The sequence below is a fragment of the Grammomys surdaster genome, unplaced genomic scaffold, assembly GCF_004785775.1.
Source record: "Grammomys surdaster isolate TR1022 unplaced genomic scaffold, NIH_TR_1.0 125769, whole genome shotgun sequence".
NCBI lineage: Eukaryota > Metazoa > Chordata > Mammalia > Rodentia > Muridae > Grammomys > Grammomys surdaster.
This window is the reverse complement of record NW_021620600.1, coordinates 2,127,420-2,151,884: the sequence shown is the minus strand read 5'-3', so window position 1 is coordinate 2,151,884 and position 24,465 is coordinate 2,127,420. Positions and strand designations below refer to the sequence as shown.

General features: G+C 46.4%; 1 protein-coding gene across 5 annotated transcripts in view; it reads left to right on the top strand.

Moving 5' to 3' along the window:
- The first annotated feature begins 1,041 nt into the window (after window positions 1-1,041).
- Window positions 1,042-24,465, top strand: part of Sergef (secretion regulating guanine nucleotide exchange factor) — a 198,151-nt gene continuing 174,727 nt past the window's right edge. For 3 of the 5 annotated variants that reach the window (XM_028788871.1, XM_028788873.1, XM_028788872.1), the window contains exons 1-7: window positions 1,061-1,130; window positions 5,482-5,617; window positions 7,128-7,283; window positions 8,287-8,381; window positions 14,038-14,098; window positions 18,837-18,950; window positions 21,376-21,438. In XM_028788871.1, coding sequence (XP_028644704.1) covers window positions 1,071-1,130; window positions 5,482-5,617; window positions 7,128-7,283; window positions 8,287-8,381; window positions 14,038-14,098; window positions 18,837-18,950; window positions 21,376-21,438 — 685 coding nt within the window. In that variant the 5' untranslated portion in view covers window positions 1,061-1,070. Of the gene's footprint in view, window positions 1,131-5,481; window positions 5,618-7,127; window positions 7,284-8,286; window positions 8,382-14,037; window positions 14,099-18,836; window positions 18,951-21,375; window positions 21,439-24,465 lie in introns of all 5 variants that reach the window. The other 2 variants (XM_028788868.1, XM_028788869.1) reach the window with 2 other exon arrangements.

Sequence of the window (24,465 nt, the reverse complement as noted above, 5' to 3'; positions counted from 1 at the left end):
GGCTTGAAAGAAATGGTCAAAATGGCAACAGTGAACTGGTGAACCGCACATGGGCTCTCTCATGGCTTCCAGAGTAAGAGCAGCGTTGCCTGGCTTGTCTCTATCTTTCTAAGCACCACCACCCATCTTTTCAAGAAACCACAGTCTGGAGGAGAAAAGACTAGGGAGGCTGCCCTCACAAGATACAGCAGGCAGTAAATGTCAGTAGCATGAACAGGTGAGACCTAGGCAGTAGCTTCCCCGAGACACTTTTCAATGTGAGGGCCTAGGAGGACAGAGTGATGAGGCCCTGAGACCCGTCCAGGGCTACGAATGCAGATCATCGCTTAAATGGGACATGATCTTTTATTCTCCTTCCAGATTCCAAATTCCAATCCCCCCCTCCCCCCGTGTGCACTGGTACATTGTACTATTTAACTCCCACCAACATTATGACAACGTTGACAAAAAGCTGTATTATATGAAAATCTATCTTGGACGAGGAACTATCCATGCTGGTGATCAGAATTAGGGCAGATAGTATGGGGTTACAGAGAGTAGGGAGAATGCAAGGGCACATCAGACAATAGCCAGCCCCCCGCTGTGCTGCCAGGAGTGGGTTTCCGCAGTGGAAGGCTAACACCGTACCCAAATGCACAGAGAAGCGGGCCAAGGTAGCTTCGGAAAGACCCAGGACTGGACCCTTCCTATGTTTAGCTCAGGTCCCTTCCCACCGTGCTGTGGTATCCCTGCCAGGTCATCTGCTCTGGGCAGCGTGGGGCAAGCGGCTAGCTTTCTGGATTATTGAACATGGTGCAGAATTACGAGTGTGGGTGTAGTAAGGCTTCTTCGAGTGTGTTCCCTGGCGGTCTCGAGGTGCGGTCTGACAGTGCTTTGGTTGAGTCCCTGCGCCCCAGGGCAGGACCATACCCAGCTACAGCTTGCTCCAGTCCCACTGGCCTCGCCTAATCCCTAACTTTACCCCGCCTCCGTCCCGCTGGCAGCGCCCAGCTCCCGGACTCGCCCCGCCCCCTGGCCTCCGAGACCCCGCCCCGCGTCAGCCCTCCCGGAAGCGCCGGCGGAGCGTGTGCATGGCGCGGGAGTCCTGCGCCTCCGAGGCTGTCTCTGCCGCTGCCGTGCTCTTCGCCTGGGTACGTGGCTCCGCCCCCGGGATAGGGCAGAGACTAAGGGGCGCGGAGACCCGGGAGCTCCCGGCGTCTGCGTGGGTGACCGGGAGCTAGGAGGTGGCCGCCCAAGCCAGGATCTTGGGTTGGAGGACCCTGGGCTGCGGCAAGGAGGAGAGGGTGCGGAGGGAGGGTCTCCTCGCAGTGCCTGAGGGGCCTACTGCTAGCCGTGGGATGAGCACCCGTGGGACTGAAGCACTTCGGGAGGACCCTGCCTGCAGAGCCCTTTCCCATCTGGGAAAGCCCTTGGCGGCCAGACTGTCTAGGAAGACAGCGTGGAGGCTTGGCAGAGAGATCCTTTGGTCCCCGAGCTCGTGGGGCCACCTGTGTCATCTAACCCTCCTTTTGCCTGGAGGATGGAAGGCTCCTTTCCAGCGCCATCACCCTGGGTAGCCTCCTGTGGATGTGAGGCCTGTGGAGTGTGGCGGCGTGAGGCGCAGACCCTGCGTATTTGCTGTTACTCGGCTGTGACCGGATCTTTTCTGGGGGCGTGGAAGTCTGGGCTGGGCAGGTTTGACACTGCACTTTGAGAGACCTATGGTCATCCTTCCGTGTGACTGGAGAGGATGCTTTATACTCACGAGCGTGGGGGAATGCGTGACAGCAAGCATATGTTGGATGTTACTGTTCTTAGTATTAAATACCAAAATTGTAATGGAATGCATGATTTTTTAACGGCAGTCTCCTTGGCTACAGCGGAGGTGTTCTGAGAGTGAATACTGAGCCAGTGGTGTTCACATTGTCTCTCTTGGTGCCTGGCATCTTGTAGACCCCAGGGAAATATTTGTGGACTAAAGAATGAATGAATGAATGAAACGAATGAATGACTACCTATGTGCACAGCCATTTGTTAATGTTTGGGAAATACATAGCTATTCTCAGTTCTTGTGATAGAGGAGGCCATAACACCTATGTTTTTGCCAAAATTAGAATTTATCTATATACCTTTCACTTGTTGAGTGTAAGGCTGTCAGAAAGGAAAGCATGGCTTGGCCTGGCTCTCTGGCTCAACTTCTTGAAGTAGCGCTTGAGCTAGGTTCAGCAGGGAATTGGGGGGGGGGGCGGTAATAACTGAATGTGTCACTGTCATTTTTCATCTGGGAGACTGCTGTCTTTTTGGACAGAGGAAAACCATCTGATAGAAAAAGCCTTTCAGCTGTGGCCTTGAATGGACAGAGACAGAACGGGACTCAACTTCACTTTACTAGTGTGTTTGGAGTTCTGCTGGGGTGTTCTTCCTGCTGTGTAATCAGGGTGCATGTATTAGTTGGCCTCCACTGTCATGACAAAACACCACAGGCTGGGTTCTTAAGCAATAGCAATGTATTTTCTCAGTGTTGCAAGTCCAAGATTAAGATGTGGGCACTTTTGGTTTCTCTGGGGCCTCAGGTGGCTGTTTCTTTGTGTGCGGGCATCTGTGGTTCTTAGGAAGAGACTAGACAGACTGGACTGTAGTCTCATCATTTAACCTTAATTACCTCTTTAAAGGTTGTGTCTCCAAATACAGTCAGTCATATTCTGATATGTCAGAGGTTAGGGCTTTGACGTAGATATTTTGGAGGAATACATTCCATCTTCTCCCAAGTGGATATGTGTGTGTGTGTGTGTGTGTGTGTGTGTATGTATGTGTGTACACACTGTCTGAATCCTTTGTAAAGAAGGAAGGTATACAGTTGTCATAGGGTATATTAAAATTTCCTTTACCCAGCTTTATCTTGGGTTTAGGACCCTTTACTGCAGCACAGAAATTGATACATATCATGAACCCGGGATTGCTGTAGCCTTTGCTGTAGCTTTGCTCTCAAGTGTTCAGTAGCCTGCAAGCCTGGTAATGGAGTAGCCAGAGAAGATAGAAACCCCAACCTATACGCTCTGGTTCACTCTGTGCAACAGTGTTGCATTGGTCAGCGGTATTGGACAGTGCATTAAACAATGTTGCGTTCCAGGGTGGAGAGACTTACGCTTGACCTCCACAGTCTGCCAGTGCAGTTTTAGGGTTAGGAGAATAACTATAAGACCAAGTCCCTGCCTTCATGTGGTGACTTTCTAGGAGAGGAGGTAGATCAGTGAAGCCAGCAATTCACTCTGTAGTGCCAAAGAATGACACAAAGAAGAAGAGAAAGGGGATAAGGCTATGGGCGTGAGCAATAGGCAGGAGCCAGGGTTCTCAACCTTCCTGATGCTGTGACCTTGGTGACTCCTAACAATAAAATTATTTTTATTGCTACCTCATAACTGTAATTTTGTTTCGGTTATGAATTGTAATATTTTTGGAGGCAGAGGTTTGCCAATGGGGTCACAACCCACGTTTTGAGAATTGCTGGCCTAGAGTTGTGTGACTTAGTTCCCCATACATATCTGTTTTCTTAAGGACACAGTAAGATCTAAAGAAAGAAATGGATTTCTAACTCCTCATCCAGTTGTGTGACTACGGATCATTACTTGCCTCCCCAGACTTCAGTTTCCTCATCTGTAAAGTGAATGTGAATGCTCCTTAGTTTTGAGGATTAAGGGTGCCTGCCATGTGTGCAGAGACACACTTAGATCTGTTTATTGTTCGGAAGACCCTTTTGACCTATGCTCCCCACAAAGCTCATTCTTCATCTTGGAGTCCTGCAGCTCAAGGTGGCTGGAAATACCCAAGAGGTGGGGTGATTTTGTTAAGGTGTGTTTTGCATTCATACCTTGGTAATTTCTTTTTTTAAAGATTTATTTATTTATTTATCTATTTATTTATTTTATGTATATGAGACACACCAGAAGAGAGCATCAGACCCCATTACAGATGGTTGTGAGCCACCATGTGGTTGCTGGGATTTGAACTCAGGACTTCTGGAAGAGCAGTCGGTGCTCTTAACCGCTGAGCCATCCCTCCAGCCCTTGGTAGTTGTTCTAAGCCAAGTGTTCTCATTTATGTGCCCTTAAAAACAAACCACACACACACACACACACACACACACACACACACACACACAAAAACCTGGTATTTAAATAGCTCTATCCCTCACCTCCTATCCCTCACCTCCAAAAGAACCAGCTTGGGAGTAGATACTTGAAGACGTAAGAGTTTCTGAAGTTCTGAGATGATTCTCCTTGTGGGTGGGCATTAGGCTCTTTACAGTGTCTGTTTGCTATTGTGTTTGTACCTTTTGTTACTGAGATGTTACTGTTTCACTTAATGGCCTCTGTCTTTACAGCATCTTTCTGATATATACTTGTGTACATGTTGAATTCTTTTCTGGACCTGTTACCTAGCAGTAAGGATTTCAGATTAGAGACTTTTTTCCTTCCAGTGCTAGGGATTGAACCTAGGAACTTGAACATGCTAGGCAAGCACTTTTATCGCTCTGCTCTACCCCTATACCTGTACCATGTATGGACTTGATAGTGTAAGTCCTCCAGGGGGATCTGAATCTTGGAGCTGTCAAATACTATACTTGGAAAGGCCCTTTAGAGACCATTGTCCAGCTTTTGCTCTGGACGGATGGAATGATGAGGCTTAGGGACGCTGTATCCTTAGCTAATTGAATACAGAAAAGTCACTCCTTCCTAGTGAGGATGGGGGTGGGGAGGCAAAGCAAATCCCAGTGTTTCCTGCTACTTCCCCCCCCCCCCCTCACTCCATCCTTACCTTTAATCTTTCCTTTTCCTAGCTTTCCTAGATAAATAGCTTTTATCAGAGGGGATCCTTGGGCTGATTCCCAAAGGCAGTTGAGTCTTGGTTGGTTTTTATTGTCCATGTGACACAACATGGACTCACCTAGGAAGAGAAATGTCAATTGAAAGCCTTAATCATATTGGCCTGTGAGAGATTTTCTTGACTGATAGATTGTTGTGGAAGGTCCAGTCCACTGTGGGTGGCACTATCTCTAGGCTGATGGGCCCTGGGCTGTATCAGAGAGTTCATGGAGTGAACCAAAGAGAGTCACAGGTAGTGTTCTTCATGATTTCTGTTTGAGTACCCGCCCTGACTTCTCTCATCGATGGACTATGACCTGGAAGTGTAAGCTACAACAAACCCTTTCCTTCCCCAAATCAATTTTGGTCCCTTCTCCCAGCAACACAAAAGAAACTAGAACAGGGTTGTATACCTGAAGGGAAAGGTAAGACACATGATTGTGAATGTCAAGAACTCCTCTGAAATCATGATGCTCACAGATGGGCCTGGTTTTTCAACACAGATTGCCCAAGACAGCCTCCTGAGAATGGGTATTGAAATGCCATGGGCTCTGAGAGGTGTGTCAGGGCAGGGAGACTGACAGAGAAGATGGATGCTGCCAGCTGGAGGCTTCTCATCCTTGTTGTATTTTATCCCTAGGGTGCAAACAGCTACGGCCAACTTGGCCTTGGACATAAGGAAGATGTGTTTCTGCCCCAGCAACTGAGTGACTTCTGTAAACCTGGGCATATCAAGAATGTCACAGGAGGAGGAGGGCATTCTGTAGTTGTCACAGGTAATTCTCCTCACACATGGATAGCCATTCACTTTTGTATTGAGATGTTTTCCCCTTGAATGTTACCTTGCCATCCATTTGTCTTTTGTATTTCTCAGAGAGCAGTGTTTATTTTTGTGAAAGAGCCAAATAACCACTAAGGGGATTGTAGCTTGTCAGAGCTTGAACTTCTGAGTTCTTTAAAGATCTTTCTCCTTACTCCCATAGGAGTAAATAAGGCTCAGAGAGGAAGGCTTCAGGTTATAAAGTAAATTGGTGGACATGTTGCAACCTGTTTAAATTTCACTTTGAAGCCTCTGCAAGTAGGTGAAATATCCCTTGTGATCAAGAACCTTACCTTGTCCTTAATTTTCTGTTTGGTGCCTAGTTCAGAGAATGCTGAGCCTGGGTGCCACGCATGCTTTAGCTTAGGGAAGGATGGTTAAGAACGGGAGCTGTGGTGTCAAACTCCCAGGACTCAGATGCCCATTCTGTTGTTTCTTAGATCCACAGCTTTGGCAAATAATCTCCCTGGACCACAGTGTTCTACTTATACTTCTCTTGCAGTGATAAAATGCCTGACCAAAAGCATCTGGGGGAGAAGAGAGTTATTTGACTGAATATTCTACTCACCTTGCAATATTGCAGGGAGTCAAAGCAGGAACTTGGAGCATCACCTGCACAGTTGAGAGCAGAAAGAGAAACAAAGGCATTTTTGCCCGCTTGCTGTTTGTACTCAGTGGAGGGCCCAGCCTGTGAGATAGTAGTGCCTGTGTTCAGATGGGACATCTCTATCTCAATTAATAGTCAAGATAATCCACAGACATGCTCATAAACCACCCTGCTCTGGATCATTTCCTACTAGGATGCTCCTTCCAGAGGATTCTAGGTTGTGTCAAGTTTGATAGTGAACACTAACCAGCACACTCATTTTTTTCTTCACCTGTCCCGTGGGCATACTATCAGTAGATGAACTCAAGGCATTTTCAGGGCTGTATTAGGGCTTTTACAGGGCTTTGGTATTCATGTCTTCATGGACTCCTCCCTCCCTTTGTAAAGAAATTATAAAAATTATACAGTTATACCGATATAAAGTAACAATGCCCAAGTTTCTATTATATATGAGTTATTGTTACATTAAAATCACCTTAAGATAATTTAAAATTAAGCCGTCCCTGGACCCTTCAAAGTATAGACACATCAGGAAAGGGCTTGCATGTTCAGCTCTTGGGACAGCTCCTGGCACAGTCTAAGGATTGAGTTGGTGTTGGTTTTCTTGTGATAGTAGATGCTCCAGTTTGGTGACTGTTTGGCACCGGTTACAGAGCTGAGAGTTTCTATTTATACGTTAGATTTGAGACCCTTGGCCTGATGTCTTTGGTTCCAGAACATATTAGCACACATTAATATTAACATTAACATGGGCAAGAAGCCTTTTGTCTGTGGCTCCAAGTAATTCATGGTAACTCTTTTTACTTTGGCAGTTGTGACTCTCCCTGTGTGCTCTAACAGGGAGCTTTCTGTTTTGCAGATGGAGGGGGTCTTTTTGTTTGTGGCCTGAATAAAGATGGGCAGTTGGGGCTTGGTCACACAGAGGAAGTTCTGTGTTTTACCATCTGCAAGCCTCTCTTTGGTTGTCCCATCCGACAGGTGGCCTGTGGCTGGGACTTCACCATCATGCTCACAGGTAAGTTCACTCTTGGGTAAATATCTCCACCAAAGCTTTGGGTGAAAAAGGGCAGTGGGGGACCCTGATTAAATAAAAGCCTCTGTGCCTTTAAGAGATAAATCAAACACCTCTACCCAAACATCCCACCCTTAAAACCACAGGTGTTCTCTATAGTCATGTAGGAAAATTGTAGGATGCCTGTTACAAGGAGAATTTTAACTATAAAAGAAACCAGGCTGGAATACATTTGTCAGAGACTGGGGATGGACTAGATCTTTTGAAGTGCTCATTTTGAGTCCCCAAAGTTCATGAGAACTGTGTGCCTGGTCTAGGTGGTCAGGAGTGACATTTAGAGTTATGGATAATGTGCTAGGTGTCCTAGTTAGGGTTTCTATTGCTTCAATGAAACACTATGATCTAAAGCAACTTGGGGAGGAAAGGGTTTACTTGGCCTCTGCTTCCACATCACTGTTCTTCACTGAGGGAAGTCAGGACAGGAACTCAAGGAGGCCAGGAACCTGGAGGCAGGGGAATAGCAGAAGCCATGGAAGGGTGCTGCTTACTTAACCTGCTTCCTTATAGAAACCAGGACACCAGCCCAGGGATGGTGTCTGTCTTACAGGGGAAACCTGTACTATGCCAGGCCATACATGTCCATCCCTTTCCCCAGATTCTGCGGGTGATTATATGGGGAAAGGCAGAAAGGAGAGAGGCCCAGAGTATCACAGTGCACAGAGTTTGTCCCATGGGAACCTGGGAAGTGGTGTGGAAATGTGAAATGGGGGTTAGGTATTCTCTGCCATTCCCTCACTCCAGTAGTAGGCCCTGGGCTAAGTGTTCTGCACCGATGATCTACCGTTAAGGACACAGTGTGGTAGATACTCTTTGGAACGTTCAGTCTGGAGGAATAAAAGAAGAGAATTGGTCAGAAGGCTTTGGGGCACACAATCTCTGCTGCTTCCCCATTGGTCACAGACATCTCCCTTCTTAGATTTGTAATCCGAATGCTTATGTTTTGCAGAAAATGGTCAAGTTCTGTCATGTGGATCCAATGCCTTTGGCCAGTTAGGTGTGCCACATGGCCCTCTCAAATGTCTGGTTCCCCAGGCCATTGAGGTGAGGACATCTCAGTTTTATTTTGCTGTTTCTAGGCTGTTCCATTCATCCTTTCCCATAATGAAAGACTAGGTGGTAGGTCCTTGAAGACCCATGGAGTTGTAGAACTTGAGTTGAAAATAAGTTCTTTTGTTAAAGATCAGTTTGAGGGGATCACGGCTGGGTGGACAAGTCTGTTCTTCATGCAGGTTATAAGAGTTTATGAACGAGGGCGGTAGAGATATGCCTTATATGTGCATTGTTAATCATGGCGCTGTGTTACAAACATGTCCAAGTAGATGCGATTTGCCTCAAGACACTAAGTTCGGGGTCTGGGGCAATGGCTTAAGGGTAAAGCACTTGCTATGCAACCATGAAGGCTTTGGTTTGTCACACCTAACTGGCCAAAGCCAAACAAAGGGCTTGACTGTCAAAAACAAAGTAGAAGGGAGAGGTCCTCTGTCCTCCACATGCATGCCAAGGTGATGCAATGTTTTCAGACCTACATACTTAGACACACATCACACACACACACACACACACACACGCACACACACATCACACGCACACACGCACGCACACATCACACACACACACACACACACGCACGCGCACACACACATGCACACACATCACACGCACACACACATGCACATGCACACACATGCACACCCCCCCACACACACACGCAAGCACACACGCACACACGCACACACACATCACACGCACACAAATAGAAAAAAAGACAGTAGATTTTGCAAATGGTAGTCCAGGAAGGTCCTGAAGAAATGTCATATGATTGAAAATTTTATAAAAGCCCCACTTAAAAACAAGTAAACGGCTGAAATTAAGTTTTTAAATAATAACTTTATCGAGATATGCCTCAGATACTGTTGAATTTGTTTCTTTGAAATGTATACTTCAGTGTTTCTCAGAATGTTCTCAGAAGTGGTCACCACAGTCATTATCTAACTGTACAACATTTGCATCGTGGCCAGAAGGAAGTCTACACCAGTAGCAGTGGCTTCCTGTCTTCCCCTGCCCCAGTCCCTGGTGGACACTTGTCTACCTCATGTGTGCACTTATGTGTTCTAGCCATTTTATAGAAGTGCAGTTGTATAACATGTGGCCTTTTGTGTGACTCCATGCCCTATTTTCAAATTTTAGTATTTAAAAAATGACTTATTTATTTTCATTTTATGGATATGGATGTTTTGCCTGTGTGTATGTCCGTGAACCATGGGGGCCAGAAGAAGGATTGGATATTGGAAGTTGAGTTATAGACAGTTGTAAGCCCCCATGTGGGTGGTGAGAACTGAACCCAGGTCCTCTGGAAGAACAGCCAGTGCTTTTAACTACTGAGCTTCTTTCTAGTAACCTTGATTCTTTTTTTTTTTAATACAGAATCTCATGTAGCTTGGGTTGCCCTCAAACATGTTATGTAACTAACAGTGGACGTGAGCTCCCGATTCCCCTGCCTCTACCTCCCATGGTGGTTAACAGACGCATAACCACACCCCACCTCGCCTTAGAAACGTTTAAAACGAATCTGCCCAAGCTATTGTTGTTTATATAAACACAAATAAAACATTTATGAGTAAGGTATTTCCCATTTGATATTTTGTACTGGGGCTCTGAACTCTGTGCATGATTTCCGGGTTGCTTTGAATCTAATCACATGCATGCGTTTAGTGTCAGAGAGTAGCGCCACGTGGTTGAGAGCGGGCAGGAAAGAGGACTCTCAGGGTTTAGAGCGCTTTTCATGACGTCTCACATCACAGGTTTATGAAAGTTATGTGTGTCTGACTTTGCTTTCTATTGCTGTCATAACATCGTAATTAAAAATAACTTAGAGAGGAAAGGGTTTACCTCATCTTACGGCTCCCAGGCCACACTTCATCACTGATGAAGGTCGAGGTACAAACTTAGGGCAGGAACCTGATGGCAGGAACTGAAGCAGAGGTGTGGAGGAACATTGCTTCATGTTCTGTGGCCTTTCCTTTACCTCCCAGGACCCATTGTCTAGGAGTGGCACCGCTCACAGTGGACTGCATTCTCCCATATCAGTTGCTAATCAAGACAATGTCCCACTGACTTGCCTAGAGGCCAGTCTTAAGGAAGCTTTTTCTCAACCATGGTTCCATTTTCCCATATGACTCTAGTTTTTGTTAAGTGGGGGCAGGGAAAGCATAGTATTGTAAGTGGTCCTGATGTAAGTAGGAAAAATTTCAGGAACACACTGAACTCAGAATAATCTGTTTCACTACCTCAGTGAAATTCCCCCCTGTTGCCAACTAATCCCTATACTCTGAGGTCTGGGAGATGCATTTTCATTGGAGAGTTTGAGTCTGTTTCTGTTGTCTTGTGGAGTTCAGTTGCCTCCCTGTAGCCTGTTATTTCGGGGTAAAGGTTCCCAAAGCCTGTGCACAGGTCTAGTTCTGTAGAGCTCTGGGTCCCCATTGTAACTCCCAGGTGCAAATAGGTGGCCTTGTAAGAACCTACACATGTTATAATTAATTTAGTTTAATTATAGTTGATATAATTAAAGAAGACAGGAAGGAACAATGGTTAAAATGTGCTGGATGACATAGTAACAGAACACTTTGACAAGCTGTCTACCGTATAGCAATGGGAGTAAGAAGAGATAGAGACTCCATTTGTGAACGGCAGCTGCCATGTGTGGGCACTGGATGTAGGTAGCAAAGACACTAGTGGTTAGGACCCATCTTACCACCTGAGACATTTATAATTTAGTAACACATGATAAACACAAGCAGTGTTGTTGTCATGATAGAATCGTGATAGATGCTTGTATAGTCCCAGGGAAAAGCTGGACTCCTGTCTAACAGGAGGCTAACTCTTAGAGGTGAGCTGCGGTTTCCCTGGCTTGGGATACGAGAATGCAGAACAGGTGCCAAAGAAGAACATTCTAGACCAAAGGAATAGTGTGGACATGTGTGGAAGCATAGAAAAGAGGGTCATGAATGCCACCAGCAAGTGGTCAGGCTGGAATACGAGGAAAAGATGGAAGTATGGGGGTGGAGTGGGGACCATAAGGTAGGAACACACGGAGATGGGCCTGGCCTGTCGGTTATTTTTAGAAAAAAGAAAGGAAAATAGGAGAGAAGAGTCATCTACATAAACTTATATTAGTAGTTAGATTCCATTCTGCCCAAGGCTCATGTGATTGGGAACTGCACTGTCAGAGATATAGTCTCTAGAAGGGAGGCCAGAGTCCTCTTCTTTATGTTGGTCAGACTACGTCGGGTGTGATGGATTCTCCTGTGCATTGGTGCACAGGCTCTGGGCATAACGATCAACAAGACTCACTCTCTGCCTTTACACTGTTCCTTAGAGAGATTGAGAGCCAGGAGTGTAGCTCAGGTGGTAGCATGTTTGCCCAGCATCTGGGAAGTACTTAGTATAATCCCTAGCATAAACTGGACATGGTGGTGCACGCATTTAATTCCAGCACTTGGGAAGTGAGGCAGGAGGATAAGAAGTTCAAGTTTATCTTTGACTACATGGTGAGTTTGAGGCAAGCCTGGGATAGATGAGGACATAGGGGAAGGAGGAATTCAGAACAGATTTAGAGGTGGAAACCTCAGAGATAGCTGCTGCAACTGGGCTGTCTGTCTAGAGTTCATTAGTTATCACTGTAGTGTGATAAGCATCATCCCGTCACTTTTCAGGGTCAGGAATGAGACCTCTGAGCTGGTCTTTCACAAGGTAGCAGTGAAGACACAGCCAGGCCTGTGTACAGCCTCCATGGGCTGGACTGAGACAGTGACAGTGCTTCTGGTCAGAGTCACAATTCCTTGCTATGAGGGCCTCTCTGTGTGATTATTCAGACCTGGCAGCTGGCTTTCTTAAGAGGAGGCCTCAGTGCCTTTTATCACCCTCTCTGACTCACTGTGCTCCTTTATTCTTTCCATTAGCAGTGTGTCACTAAGTCCAGCCCACACAGGGGAGGGGATCACGCTCTGTGACGAGAAGGGAGTAGTATCACAGAATATGAGGACCTATTTTTAAAACTGCCACAAGATGTATTAGAGAGGACATGACAACTGTCTTCAAATATTTGGAAAGCTTTGTCAGAAGCTAAAGGCAGCTGGGTTTGGCTCCACCTAGAGATACATGGAGGTTTGTAAGGATGGAGAGAGAGTTAAGCCCAGGGGCATGGTGAGTCCTGTGTGACTGGAGGCAGGTACTGGGCAGAGGCTGAATGACCACCTAAAGAAGAGCTTCTACCCTTGGTGGGATGGGACTGGGTCAGAAGGGAAGGGTAGAGCCCTTGCTATTTAAGTCATATTGGAGCACAGCCATGCTTTCTCATACGTAGCTGTTTGATGTTACAGAGCTGAGCTGTGTGGCAGGAACCATATGGTATTTGGCTGTTTAAAGGAAATGTTTACTAACTATTGGACTGGATGACTTTGGAGGTCCCCGCCCTGCTACCTTTGAGAGGTGGTACAATGTGGTGCTCTGATATGATATGTTATAAAAAGTTATTTTACAGGGCTGGGAGATGGCTCGGCGGTGAGAGTTCTGGTTGTGCAAGCTTGAGGACCTGGATTTGGGTCTCTAGAACTCAGGCAGAAACAGTCAAGCTGTAGGGGCTAGAGGTGACTCAGCTGTTAACTGCCAGGCATGTGCAACTCACTTGTTGCTCTCACTGAAGACCTGGGTTCAGTTCCCAGTACCCACATGGTAGCTCACAACTATTCGTATCTCCAGTTCCATGGGATCTGATATCCTCTGCCGACCATCACAGGCACAGGCATGCATGTGGTGCACATACATACATACAGGATGAACATAGAAAGTAAAATAAATATTTTAAAAAATCCAGATATGACTGTGTATGCCTGTCAGCCCAGTACTGAGGGAGCTCAGTGGCCACCAACCTGGCTGAAACAGTCAACAGCCAGTGTCTTCCTTTGGCCTCCATGTGTACCCACATACTCACATCCATGCAACACACAACACATACACACACACACACACACATGCACACATACACACACAACACATATATACACACATACACATGCCCACATGTTCCCATATGTATATGCACACATATACAACACACATACACACAACACACACATACATGCCCACATGTCCCCGTGTGCACATATACATATACACACACAACACATATATACTCACGTATACAACATACACACATACCACACATACACAACATATGCACACAACACATATACATACATGTACGCACACGTACACACAACACATATACACACACATGTCTACATGTCCTTGTGTGCATATACACACACATACACACAACACATATATACACGTATACACACACATGACTACATGTCCCCGTGCTCACACACACATACATATAAGCACACATAACAACACACACACATATATGTGTGTATATATATATATACACATATACACATATATACATATATACACACACATACATATACACGCACATGCCCACATGCTCCTGTGTGCATGCACACACAGACACACACACACACACACACATTTCATCTATCAATAGATATAAAAGCCTTTGTGTGTGAGCATGTTGGGTGGGGGTGCTTCAAGCTGCATTGAGTTTGTACATGAGTTACAGAAGAGTTTGTAGATGAATGATTCTGACACTAAATCTGTTCTTTTCTTTGGACAGTGCCTGAGAGAGAAGGTTGTCTGTGTCGCTGCTGGACTGAGGCATGCATTAGCCACCACAGGTGATCACTCAGCCTTTGTTTCCCAAGTGAGCCCATCTGAGCAATAGAGCAGCAGGAGGAAACTTTGAGAGGAACACTGGGAAGGGTTCTGTCCTGGTGTTGCTCCGACTGAAAGGAGAGACTGTGAAGTACAAGTCTCTGGGAGGTCTTTAGCCAGTGGGAGGAAGGAAGCGAGCTGCCTGGCTCTTTCTGTTGTAGATGTGGAATTGCCATCATTTCATCCTCCCATTTGCTCCTCACAGCCAAGGAGTGTGTGAGTTAAAGTCTTTTTAAACTCCGTGAAGAGTTTGTGGAAGCATTTGTGAGGGAGGCAAGGGAGAGCTAGAGACCATGAGTGTAGACGTCACAGTGAGCGGTGTTGCCTTCCCACTGGGTTCTAACGTTTGTTGATTGAAAAGCTTCAAATGAGCTGATTTCTGTAAGTGAGTGGGCGGAGGGACCAACAGCATGTATAGGGGTGTGGGGCTGGTGGCATTGAGTAAATATGGCTCTGGCTTGGCTTGAAGGGGCCTAGGGTCTAGAAAACAATTGGTACATAGAGAGTTCCTTTTAAAAGGAGTGAGGTGGGGACATACTTGTCCCAAAGGCATGAGGATCTGAGTTCAAATCTATGAACATCGGTGGTAAGGTGAGAAGGGGAGACGGGCAGATCCCTGGGGCTCGCTGCCAGCTAGCCTAGCCAACATGGTGAAGCTCTAGACCAGTGAGACTCCTTATCTCAGTTAAAAACTGAAGACATTTGAGGAATGCCACCAATGCCAAAGACTAGCTGCTACATGTGTCTGCATGTTCATGCACGTGTGTGTGTGTGTGTGTGTGTGTGTGTGTGTGTCTGAACAGATGCTTGGGAGAGAAAGGGAGAGGGAGTGAGAAGCTAGCTGTACTCAGAGGAGAGAAACTAGGAAGCAGAGGAATTAGGAACTAAGAGATGGGTGGGGGAGCTTCACCCTTCAGGGTCTTCCCTTTTTAATTTCTGCACTTGCTTCTCTTGGACTGTGTCTGTGCTCATCTCCTGTGACTGCCAAGTTTCCATGCTGTGCCAGTCCAAGTGTGGGTGGGCGAGGGCAGAAAGGGGAGGGAAGGAGGTCTGTGAAGCTGTGCCAGTCGGTTCCTGTGTCGTACTGCTGCTTAAACCTTCTCTTTGAGTGACATCACAAGATGACTCATGGTTAAGAGCACCGGCTGCTCTTCCAGAAGATCCAGGTTTGGTGCCCAGCGTACGCACAACAGCTCATAATGATCTGTAACTCCAGTACCAGATCTGACCCTCTCTTCTGGTCTCCATGAGCACCAGGCATGCATGTAGAGAACAGACAAACATGCAGACAAAACATTCATACACATACACATTTTTAAAAAGTGAAATCTTATGTTTTGAGGAAATTATAGACCTACATGAAGTTGTTAAAGGATAGATCCCCATGAGTTCTTTTCGCAGCTTCCCTCTGTGGTAACACTGTGCAGAATTGACAGTGCAGTAGCTCCACTGGGATTTGATGCAGATACAGTGAGGATGCAGAGGAACTTCATCACCACAAGGTCCCTCCTGCTGGTGCCACACTCACTTCCTGCTGCTCCCAGCTCCTCAGCTCTTGTCAGCCATTCCTGTTTCCTTTGTCTGTAATGTCACTTCTGAAATGTTCTCAGACGCCTGGTACAGTACGTAACCTTTTGGGCTTGGCTTTCCTTCATGTCATAATTCCCTGGGGATCTATCTTAGCTGTGTGTATCCGTAGCTGATTGCTTTTAGTGATGAGAAGTATGGTATGGATGTGGTACTGGGTTAGCCTGCTGGAGCTGTTGCAACAAAATACTGCAGCCCAAATGGCTTAAATAACAAAAATTCATTTTCTCACTGTTCGAGAGGCTAAAAGCCCAGAATGAGTGTCATTAAGACTGGTTTCTGGTGACACTTTTCTTGGCTTCGATGGTACTCTTTTCACTGTGTCCTCAGGCTTCTCTGTACATCTGTGCAGAGAAAGCTCCTTCATGACACTTCCATAAAGATGCTGGTTCTATTGGACTAACCCCACTTCCCGTAGGCACTGTTTAGCTTTCTTCACCTCGGTAACAGGCCCTGCTTCCAAACAAAGCCACACTGGAAATTAGGGATTCCATACCTGGATGTTGTGGAGTGGGGCACAGTTTAGTCTGTAGCAGCCAGTTTGTAACTAGCTATCTGTTGAGTACTGTCTGGCTTGTTTCCAGTTTGTTCTATTTGCAATAGCCTAGAAACATCCATGGACAGTTTTCTTTATGACTGTAAATTTCATTTCTCTGGGTCTGTGTCTGGAAGTGTGACTATTGAGCTGTGTGGCAGTGACTACTCGTTGGTAGACAGGCTGTCCTCTTAGAAATCAGCAGGGCAGTGGGGCTGGAGAGAGGGCTCAGAGGGTCCTGCACTTGCTGCACCAGTGTGTTAGGACTTCAGTTCAGATCCCTAGTACTCTCTAAAGCCACACAGGGTTGTGTGTCCGTAATCCCGGGGCTCCTATGGATGAGGGGGGCGGGATGTTCAGAAGATCATAACAAGGGTCAGTGAGCCTTGTGTATGCAGCCAGCAAACAAAAGACCCTGTTTTAATTAAGGCAGGAGGGGAGACCATTGTTTGAGGCTGTTCCCTGCTCTACACACTCTTTCAGTTCTGCATGTAGATGGCAGAATGGTTCAGTTGCTTTGGAAAGCAGTGTGGAAGGGCTGTGTTATTATTACCTAACCGCAGCTGCCACAACCCTCCCCCCTTCTTCTTCTTCTTCTTCTTCTTCTTCTTCTTCTTCTTTTTTTTTTTTTTTTTTGGTTTTTCGAGACAGGGTTTCTCTTTGTAGCCCTGGCTGTCCTGGAACTCACTCTGTAGACCAGGCTGGCCTCAAAATCTCGAACTCAGAAATCCGCCTGCCTCTGCCTCCCAAGTGCTGGGATTAAAGGCATGCGCCACCACCACCCGGCCTTCTTCTTTTAGAGATGAGTATTATAATGTAGCCCTGGCTGACCTAGAACTCACTATGTAGAACAGATTAGCCCTGAACTCACAGAGATTCCACCTGTATCTGCCTTCTGAGTGCTGGGATTATAGATGTGCGTCACCACACCCAATTCGACAAATAAATTTTAAAAAAAGGGGAAAGGGAAGAAGAGGCAAGGAGATAAACAATTTGTAGAATAAAAGGCACCAGATGTAACTCATTATTCACAACTTAGGCAGAAGCAGCTCCTCAGGTGTCCACTGACAGGTGAACGAGCAAGCAAAGTGTGGCACACACATGTGCACAGCATGTCTGACTGCCCCCCCCCCCCCCCCATGGAACGGTACGAGCTTTAAAAAGTACAGAACTGCTGTCAGGTTCCTCCATAGATGAACGTGATGCCGAGTGGCCTATACCAGTCATAAAAAGGACAAATGCTGGGATTCCAGCCACATGTAGTCAGAACTAAAGACAGCAGAATGGAAGCCCCAGGGCCGGGGACCAGGGACGGGGAGTTCAGTGGTCAGGTTCAGTGCTGCAAGATGAGGGGATAATGGCTGCTCACCATGGTGACTGCGCGGGTCCTACTGGGTTAGACACTGACGATGGTGAAGAGGATACATTTTACTCAGCATATTTTACAGTAAAAATTTCGAAGAGGGGCTGGAAAGACCACTCACTGGTGAAGCACCCTGTTGTTATTGCGGAGGATGGCTCACAGCTGTCTTTAACTCCAGTTTCAGGGGAGCTGACATCTTCTTCTGACCTCTGTAGGGACCAGATACACATGTGGTCATCCATGCAGGCTGAACACTCACACACATAAAGTAAAAATAAATAGCTGGGAAAGTTTTCCAATGGAAAAATCCATCATTTGAGACATTGCAGACATATCAACCAATGGTTGTATGCAGACCTGATTCAGATCCTGATATAGATCCTTACACACCCATCATTTTGAGATGGTCAGAGAAGCCTTTTCCCACGGAGGATGTCGTTTTGGTTGATTGCAACTCTCTGTTGGGCTGCATTGTTCCCTATGGTCACAGCTGCTGCTTTATAAAGCAGCCTTGTCTCTGTACATTAGGAGCGCTGCCTACAGAATGATCCAGAGGAGCAGGCCTCGACGTTGGTGTTAGCTGGTGGCTCTGTGGTGTGCACATCTGCTTAGGATTTTGTCTGTGCACTTCTGTGGGGTTTGGGATGCGAATATAAATTCAAGTGTCCACTCTACTGAAATAGCTGCCGTACTGTCTTATAGTCACAAATACACATGTATTTGACCATAGAGAATCTGCATTTGCATTGGTGGGATAGAAAGGCACTACCCTGAGTGTTGGCTGAACACCAGTGTTTTCTCTACTACTCGTTCCCCATGTGACCTTTGCTGGATCTCAGCCTCTCTTCTGGGCCTCAGTTTTCTCATCTGGTGAATGGATGTGGATTCATGGTCTTCAAGGCTCCTTTCAGGTTAGGCATGAGCAGGACAGCATTCCAGAGGTGTGGCTGTGGGCTAGTGCCTGGGACTTTTAGAGGAAGTTTTACCACATTGGAATTTTCTCTCATGGTCTTAGATTGTCCCAAAGACTGGATTTGTAATTGACTCAGTGGTAATCTCTGTGACTGGTCATGGGCCTCTTGAAGCAGCCAAGCTCCTGGGTAGGGCTCATGTTGGCTGAGATGGTTGGGAGTTTCCCACAGCAGTGAGGGTCAAATGGCAGTCTGGTCTAATCCTGACATACATGTTCTCTTTTCCCTTCTGCTCTTCTGGGAAGCAACTGGCAGTGTGTTCCAGTGGGGGACTGGCTTGGCATCTTCTGGTCGACGCTTGTGTCCTGGGCAGAATCTCCCATTGTTTTTGACAGCAAAGGAACCCAGCAGAGTGACAGGTGAGCTCCTTATTTCTTCATTGTCTTTTTAGCCCGCCCCCCACCTTGTTATTTTTCTAAACACATACTTTACTTCATATGGACATTTTGCCTGCATGTATTTCTGTGTACCATTTATATGCCAGGTGCCCAGGGAGGTGAGAGGAGGGTGTTACATCCCCTGGAACTGGAGTTATAGATGGTTGTGAGCTGTCACGTGGGTGCTGAGAATTAAATCCAGGTCCTCTGGAAGGGAGCCAGTGCTCTTAACTGCTGAGCCATCTCTCCAGCTTTGAGCTTTTGGTATTTCTTGATCTTTTTAACCATCTCTGTTGGTTGAGATGGCAGTCTTTTGGTGATTTTTGTGGTCCCAGTAAAAGTCACTGTTTTGCCACTAGAATCTGAGACCTATTGAATGATAAGCAGGTAGGTGGAGATCAAAAAGGAAGCTCTAGAATGGGTCATACCTATTTGGAAGATAGGACCTAGGAGTTTGGAAGCAGTGTGTAGTGATATTGTAAGCCTATGAGTTCTGAATCCTAGATGCAAGTTGCCCACAAGGCAGCTGGGCAACCGCACAGAGTCAGCTGTGCTGAGTTTCCTGTATGGCCAAGGGGACAGGAATGACCTCTCTGTGCAGGTAGTCACACTACAAAGAGACTGTGCACTGTGCCTCTGTTGCCCACGTCCTTCTCCCATGAGGGAGGCGGGAATGAGTGAGGAAGTAGGGAGCAGGCATGGGGCGTGTCCACATGAAAACACAGTAGGTAGTTTACACTCTGCTTAGGGCCTGCTGGTCAGTCTGCCGTTGGTTAGTTGGTCAATAGGGGCTATCCCCGGCTCTCTTCTCTTCTTTATCTTCTGTTCTCAGGTCCTCTTTTGCTCTCTCTCTCTCTCTCTCTCTCTCTCTCTCTCTCTCTCTCTCTCTCTTTCTGTTCTCTACTCTCTTTGTAGGCTTTCCTGTCCTTGTGTGTGTACCATGTCTGTCTCTTTTCTTCTCTGTAATTGACTTTTGAACCCAGTTTGCTGAGGGTTGGTTGTAGGAAGTCCTGTATAGGAGCTCTAACTACTCTTCCCTGGCTCAGGACAACAGAGAGGCTGCTGGGAAGGGATGGGTAAGAATGGGGAATGCATACACACATCCAGATTATTCTGACTGTGTGTGTGTGTGTCTCACAGGACTCACTTCTCAGACATCCTACTTTGGCAACATGGTCGCCCTTGCCTGGCCTGCCACTGTACCTGTGGACAAACCCTCAGCTCTGCTGGAAGTGCCTGTTCTTCCTCTTCCTCTGGAAAAGCTTTGGGGTTTTCTCAAGGACTGGCTCAGACATGGCCCTCTAAGTGGAAGGGACATGGCTCTCCAGTTCTGGCCTCCATTGACTTCTCTCTGTGGATAGCACCATCTTGTATCCAGTGTGAATGGTTATCAGTTTTCTCCTGTGCCAAGGGGAAAGACAGGGCTTTGTTCTCTATGTTTTAGTACTGAACCAGTGACTAGAAGGCGTAAAAAAAAAAAACACTGTTTAATTTAAACAGCCGTTTTGAGATCTGCCTGGAACATTAGCTCCGAGTTAGTTGCCTGGGGAGTTTTCTGGTGGGTTTGGATGCCTCACCTGCCTCCTGCCTCACAGCCCAGCACTTTGCATTCTCTCTCCTTCACCTTGCTACCACAGGGGTCCTAGGGGGAGGACTCCTTGCTTGGTGGGTGTGGCTAGGAACTTGTGCTTGCTTTCTTCATCCCACCGGACACTTAAAAGTGTGAGATGCCTTTTATTCAGTCAAACAGAAGTCTCCAAAAAACAGTTGCAGACTAGGACTGTGTTTTCCTCCAGGATAGACCCTGTATTCCCACAGGCTGTCCCAGCTTCTAACAGGATGGATTGGGATTCTGCTGTGTTGCTGAAGGCAGTATAACTCAGGGAGGGTAAGTGCTAGACTTGGAGGCCAGAAGCAGGATCACAAAATTGTACTGTGTTCTGAGGCAGCCTGGTTTGTGGTTGAAGCACAAGATAGGGCTGGAAGGTTTGAGTCCCTTTGCCTTCAGCCTTCCTCAGCTGGCAGAGCTTGGAAACTCGTGCACACATTTCACAGGCATCTTCTCAGCCCTATGCTTCTGCTTCTGTCAGAAACATGACTTTATACTGCTCTCTGCAGTCCTGCTCCAGCATGGCATGGTTGCTCTGTCTTTCCTGCTGTTTCTATCAGTGCCTTCCTTCTGTGATAGTAAAGACTGTGCACATTATCCTCAGTACATGGACTTGCTCAAACCCCATGACGTCACTGCTTCCATCCTGCCAAGCCACCTGCCAGTACTGCTGCTCACGCTTGCCGGTACTGGGCGGGGTTCTCCCCATGCTCAGGTAAAGCTTGGCCCAGGAATCCACTCTTCATGTAATATGTTTTGGCATAAATACAGCTCAAAGCAAACAAATTTCTTTTCCAGGCCTAGAGAATTCTATAGCAGTATGTGCTGTTGCAGGATCTGACCACTCGGCCTCATTAACAGGTGGGTACCAGCTGAACGTGCCATTCAGATTTCTGCGTGCCATGGCCTGGAATGAAGCTGAGTCAGAGTGGGGGGAGGGTATAGATTTTGGAGTGGGAGTTTGGTACCACTCTTGGTATACTTTTAGGCAAAATGGCTTTCGCGTTTGAGACCGTGTCTTCATCTGGAACATACTGCATGGGCAGCTGTCAGAACTTAATTTGGTTCATATAAAGTACATATAAAGTACATATAAAGTGCCACGTCAGGCTGCAGCTCATTGCTCATCCTCTGAGTTTTCTCAGTTATACAGGGTGGAAAGATTATCGTCCTCCTGGGGGCACTGTGAAGGGAAGATCAAGAGCTCAACAGTAAATTCATATATAGCACGTACTGCTCAGTGATGGGGTGTCACTGCCTGAGCTTCAGGGGGATCTAGTCTGCTGCGCGCCCAGCCTGTGTGGTGTCGGCACTGTTGTGTGGCTGATGGAATGTTAAGTGAGTGAGTGCATGACCATACAGCATACTGTGCTTTCGTTTGCTTTTGAGACAGTCTCACTCTGTAGCCCAGGCTGGGTTGGAATTCATTATGTAACACAGGATGGCCTCAACCGTACTGAAATTCTCCTGCCTGAGCCTCCTGAGCGCTTTAGTTGCAGGTGTGAATGACCTCGAGAAGGATGCACAGTCCTTTCTAAACCGTTTCCCTCTCTAATGCAACACGCTCCCTCTTCCTGTATGTCACTGTTTAAGTTTATAGTAACTTGTGTTAATCTGCTGCTGCCTACTTCATGTATTTATCTTGCTGTTTTCTTTCCATGTGTTTGCCTACTCTGTTTACCTTTGTTTCTGTTTTACCTAGCCTTCATCCTTATAGCTTTCTATATAACCTATTTATTTGCATAAATAGTTCCATTTAGTTGCATCTGTATGTAACTTTATATATATATATATATTTTCTCTCTTTTTTTCTGTTTCACTTCTTTGGGTTTTTTTCACACTAAATATCCATCTTTCTTTATCTTTTTTCTTCCCTCTCTTCCTTCCTCCCCCCTTGTCTCCCTCCTTCCTTCTTTTCTTCCCTCTCTCTTCCTCCCTCCCTCCCTCCCTTCCTCCCTCCCTCCCTCCCTCCCTCCCTCCCTCCCTCCCTCTCTCACTCTCTCCCTCTCTTCCTTCCTTCTTTTTTTAGAGATAGTCTTGTATAACCCAGGCTGGCCTCAAATTCAGTAAGTAGGTGAGGTTGGCCTCAGAACTCCTGATTCTTTTGCTTTCATGTCCCAAGTTTTGGGATTACAGACACGCTCTGGCGTGTTCAGCTTTTACACTGTAGTTTCCTGACTCTCCGTCTCTCCATCAGTGCTAAGCCTGTGCAGTATAGGTAACCCTCAGGACGCCATGTATCATTTCCTCACGAGGAAAGCTGTCCTGCACCTGCACCTGGCGCCTGTACCTGGCGCCTGGTCCCACATCTCTTCTAGAGATGATGTGACTGCAGGATGCAAGCACCTTGCTCCGCCCACAGCCAGTGATGAAAGAGACATTTTTGTAGGAGTAAGACTAGATGAAGCTTCATTCTTTTTCTGTCCTAATTGATTTGAGATGGCTGGTGGTATGCAAACTTAGAAATTATCAAATTACCTGCTAATGTCAATTTAAAAAAATGAACAAAAATATATGATTAAATTTATTATTTCCTGCATGGCCACTTTAACTATGGTGCCATGGTTTAATACACAGGCTGGATTTTTTTTTGGAGGAGCTATAATTTATATATGATATTCACCACTTTAAAGTATCCATTTAATCATTTTTAGTATAGTCACAAAGTGAATTGGTTTTTGATATTTCGAAAGTGAGTTAAAAATTGTCAAGATTAATGGCCCTCGTTTCTCATCTTACTCAGGCTGTGAGCACATTGGATTCTGTTCAGTGTTCTTTAGACCTCTTCCCTGGAGTCCTTGTAGATTATGTAACCATTTGGCATTGCAGCAGAATTTAATTTTACCTGCTGATGCAACAGTGTAACTATCCCCATGCGCAAGACAGTCTGTCTTTCAAAAAGATGGTTTAGATATTCTGAGCCACAGAGTCTCCACACCCATGGCGCCTCTGTGGCTCTCCAGCATCCACTGGGTTGACATTGTGTGGGTGAGGGGTGTTGTCTTTGCCTTCCTGTAAGGGTTGAAGGCCGGAGGCACATCGTAGACCTGTAGGATGTCAGTGATGGAAGCTGTGTTACTTACACACCTTCACCTTAGAGGTGAAGAAATGGGGACATGGTGTGCTGTGCCCAGTGTCCCACAGCGAGTGAGTGATGAAGGGAACTTGGAGACTCCTGAGCTATGACTGTAATCATCCTGTTTGGCCTTTGGTGAATTTTAGGGACTATGAGACCACTGTAGGGCAAGCAGTACTGTGAGCTTTATCAGGAACTCAGCAAATGAACCAGGCCTGGCTCCTTATTCCTTCACTGGTTGTGTGTGAGTCCTTGTTAGCCAGGCGATCCTGAAAAGCCATTTAACATGTCCCGGCCCTGGTTAATTTATCTTTTGGGACAGTGTTGTATAACAGGATGTGAGCCATCTCACAAAAGCTAAAATGAAATAGGTAACATTAATCTTATTAATATATTTTACTTAGGGTGTCCGAAATCTTATATGCTATGTTAGGAACATTATTAAGGAAGGATGCTTTCCTGTGTGCCGTATCTATGCAGTCCGTTGAGTATTTTCAGTGGGCCAGCCACACTTCAGGTGTGACTAGTGGTGTTTTTTAGTGCATATGTAGGCTGTCCCACTGCCAGGCCTAGGAAGCTCACAGAGGAGCTGGAGACTGATATCTCACAGGCTGACTTACAGCTTTGGCTTCATTTTGTTTGGTCTCTGTCGAAAATTTTTCTTTGAACTTTACTTTGTAGACAGGCATGTGCTCTCTGGTTGCTGCGGTCACCCACCAGTTGCTCCAGTCAGCAGTGACGTCAGTTAGTCCAGCAGCCCTCCCTTCCCATACTCAGCTGGTGAAACCAAGGCTTGGAGAGGAAGTGATTTG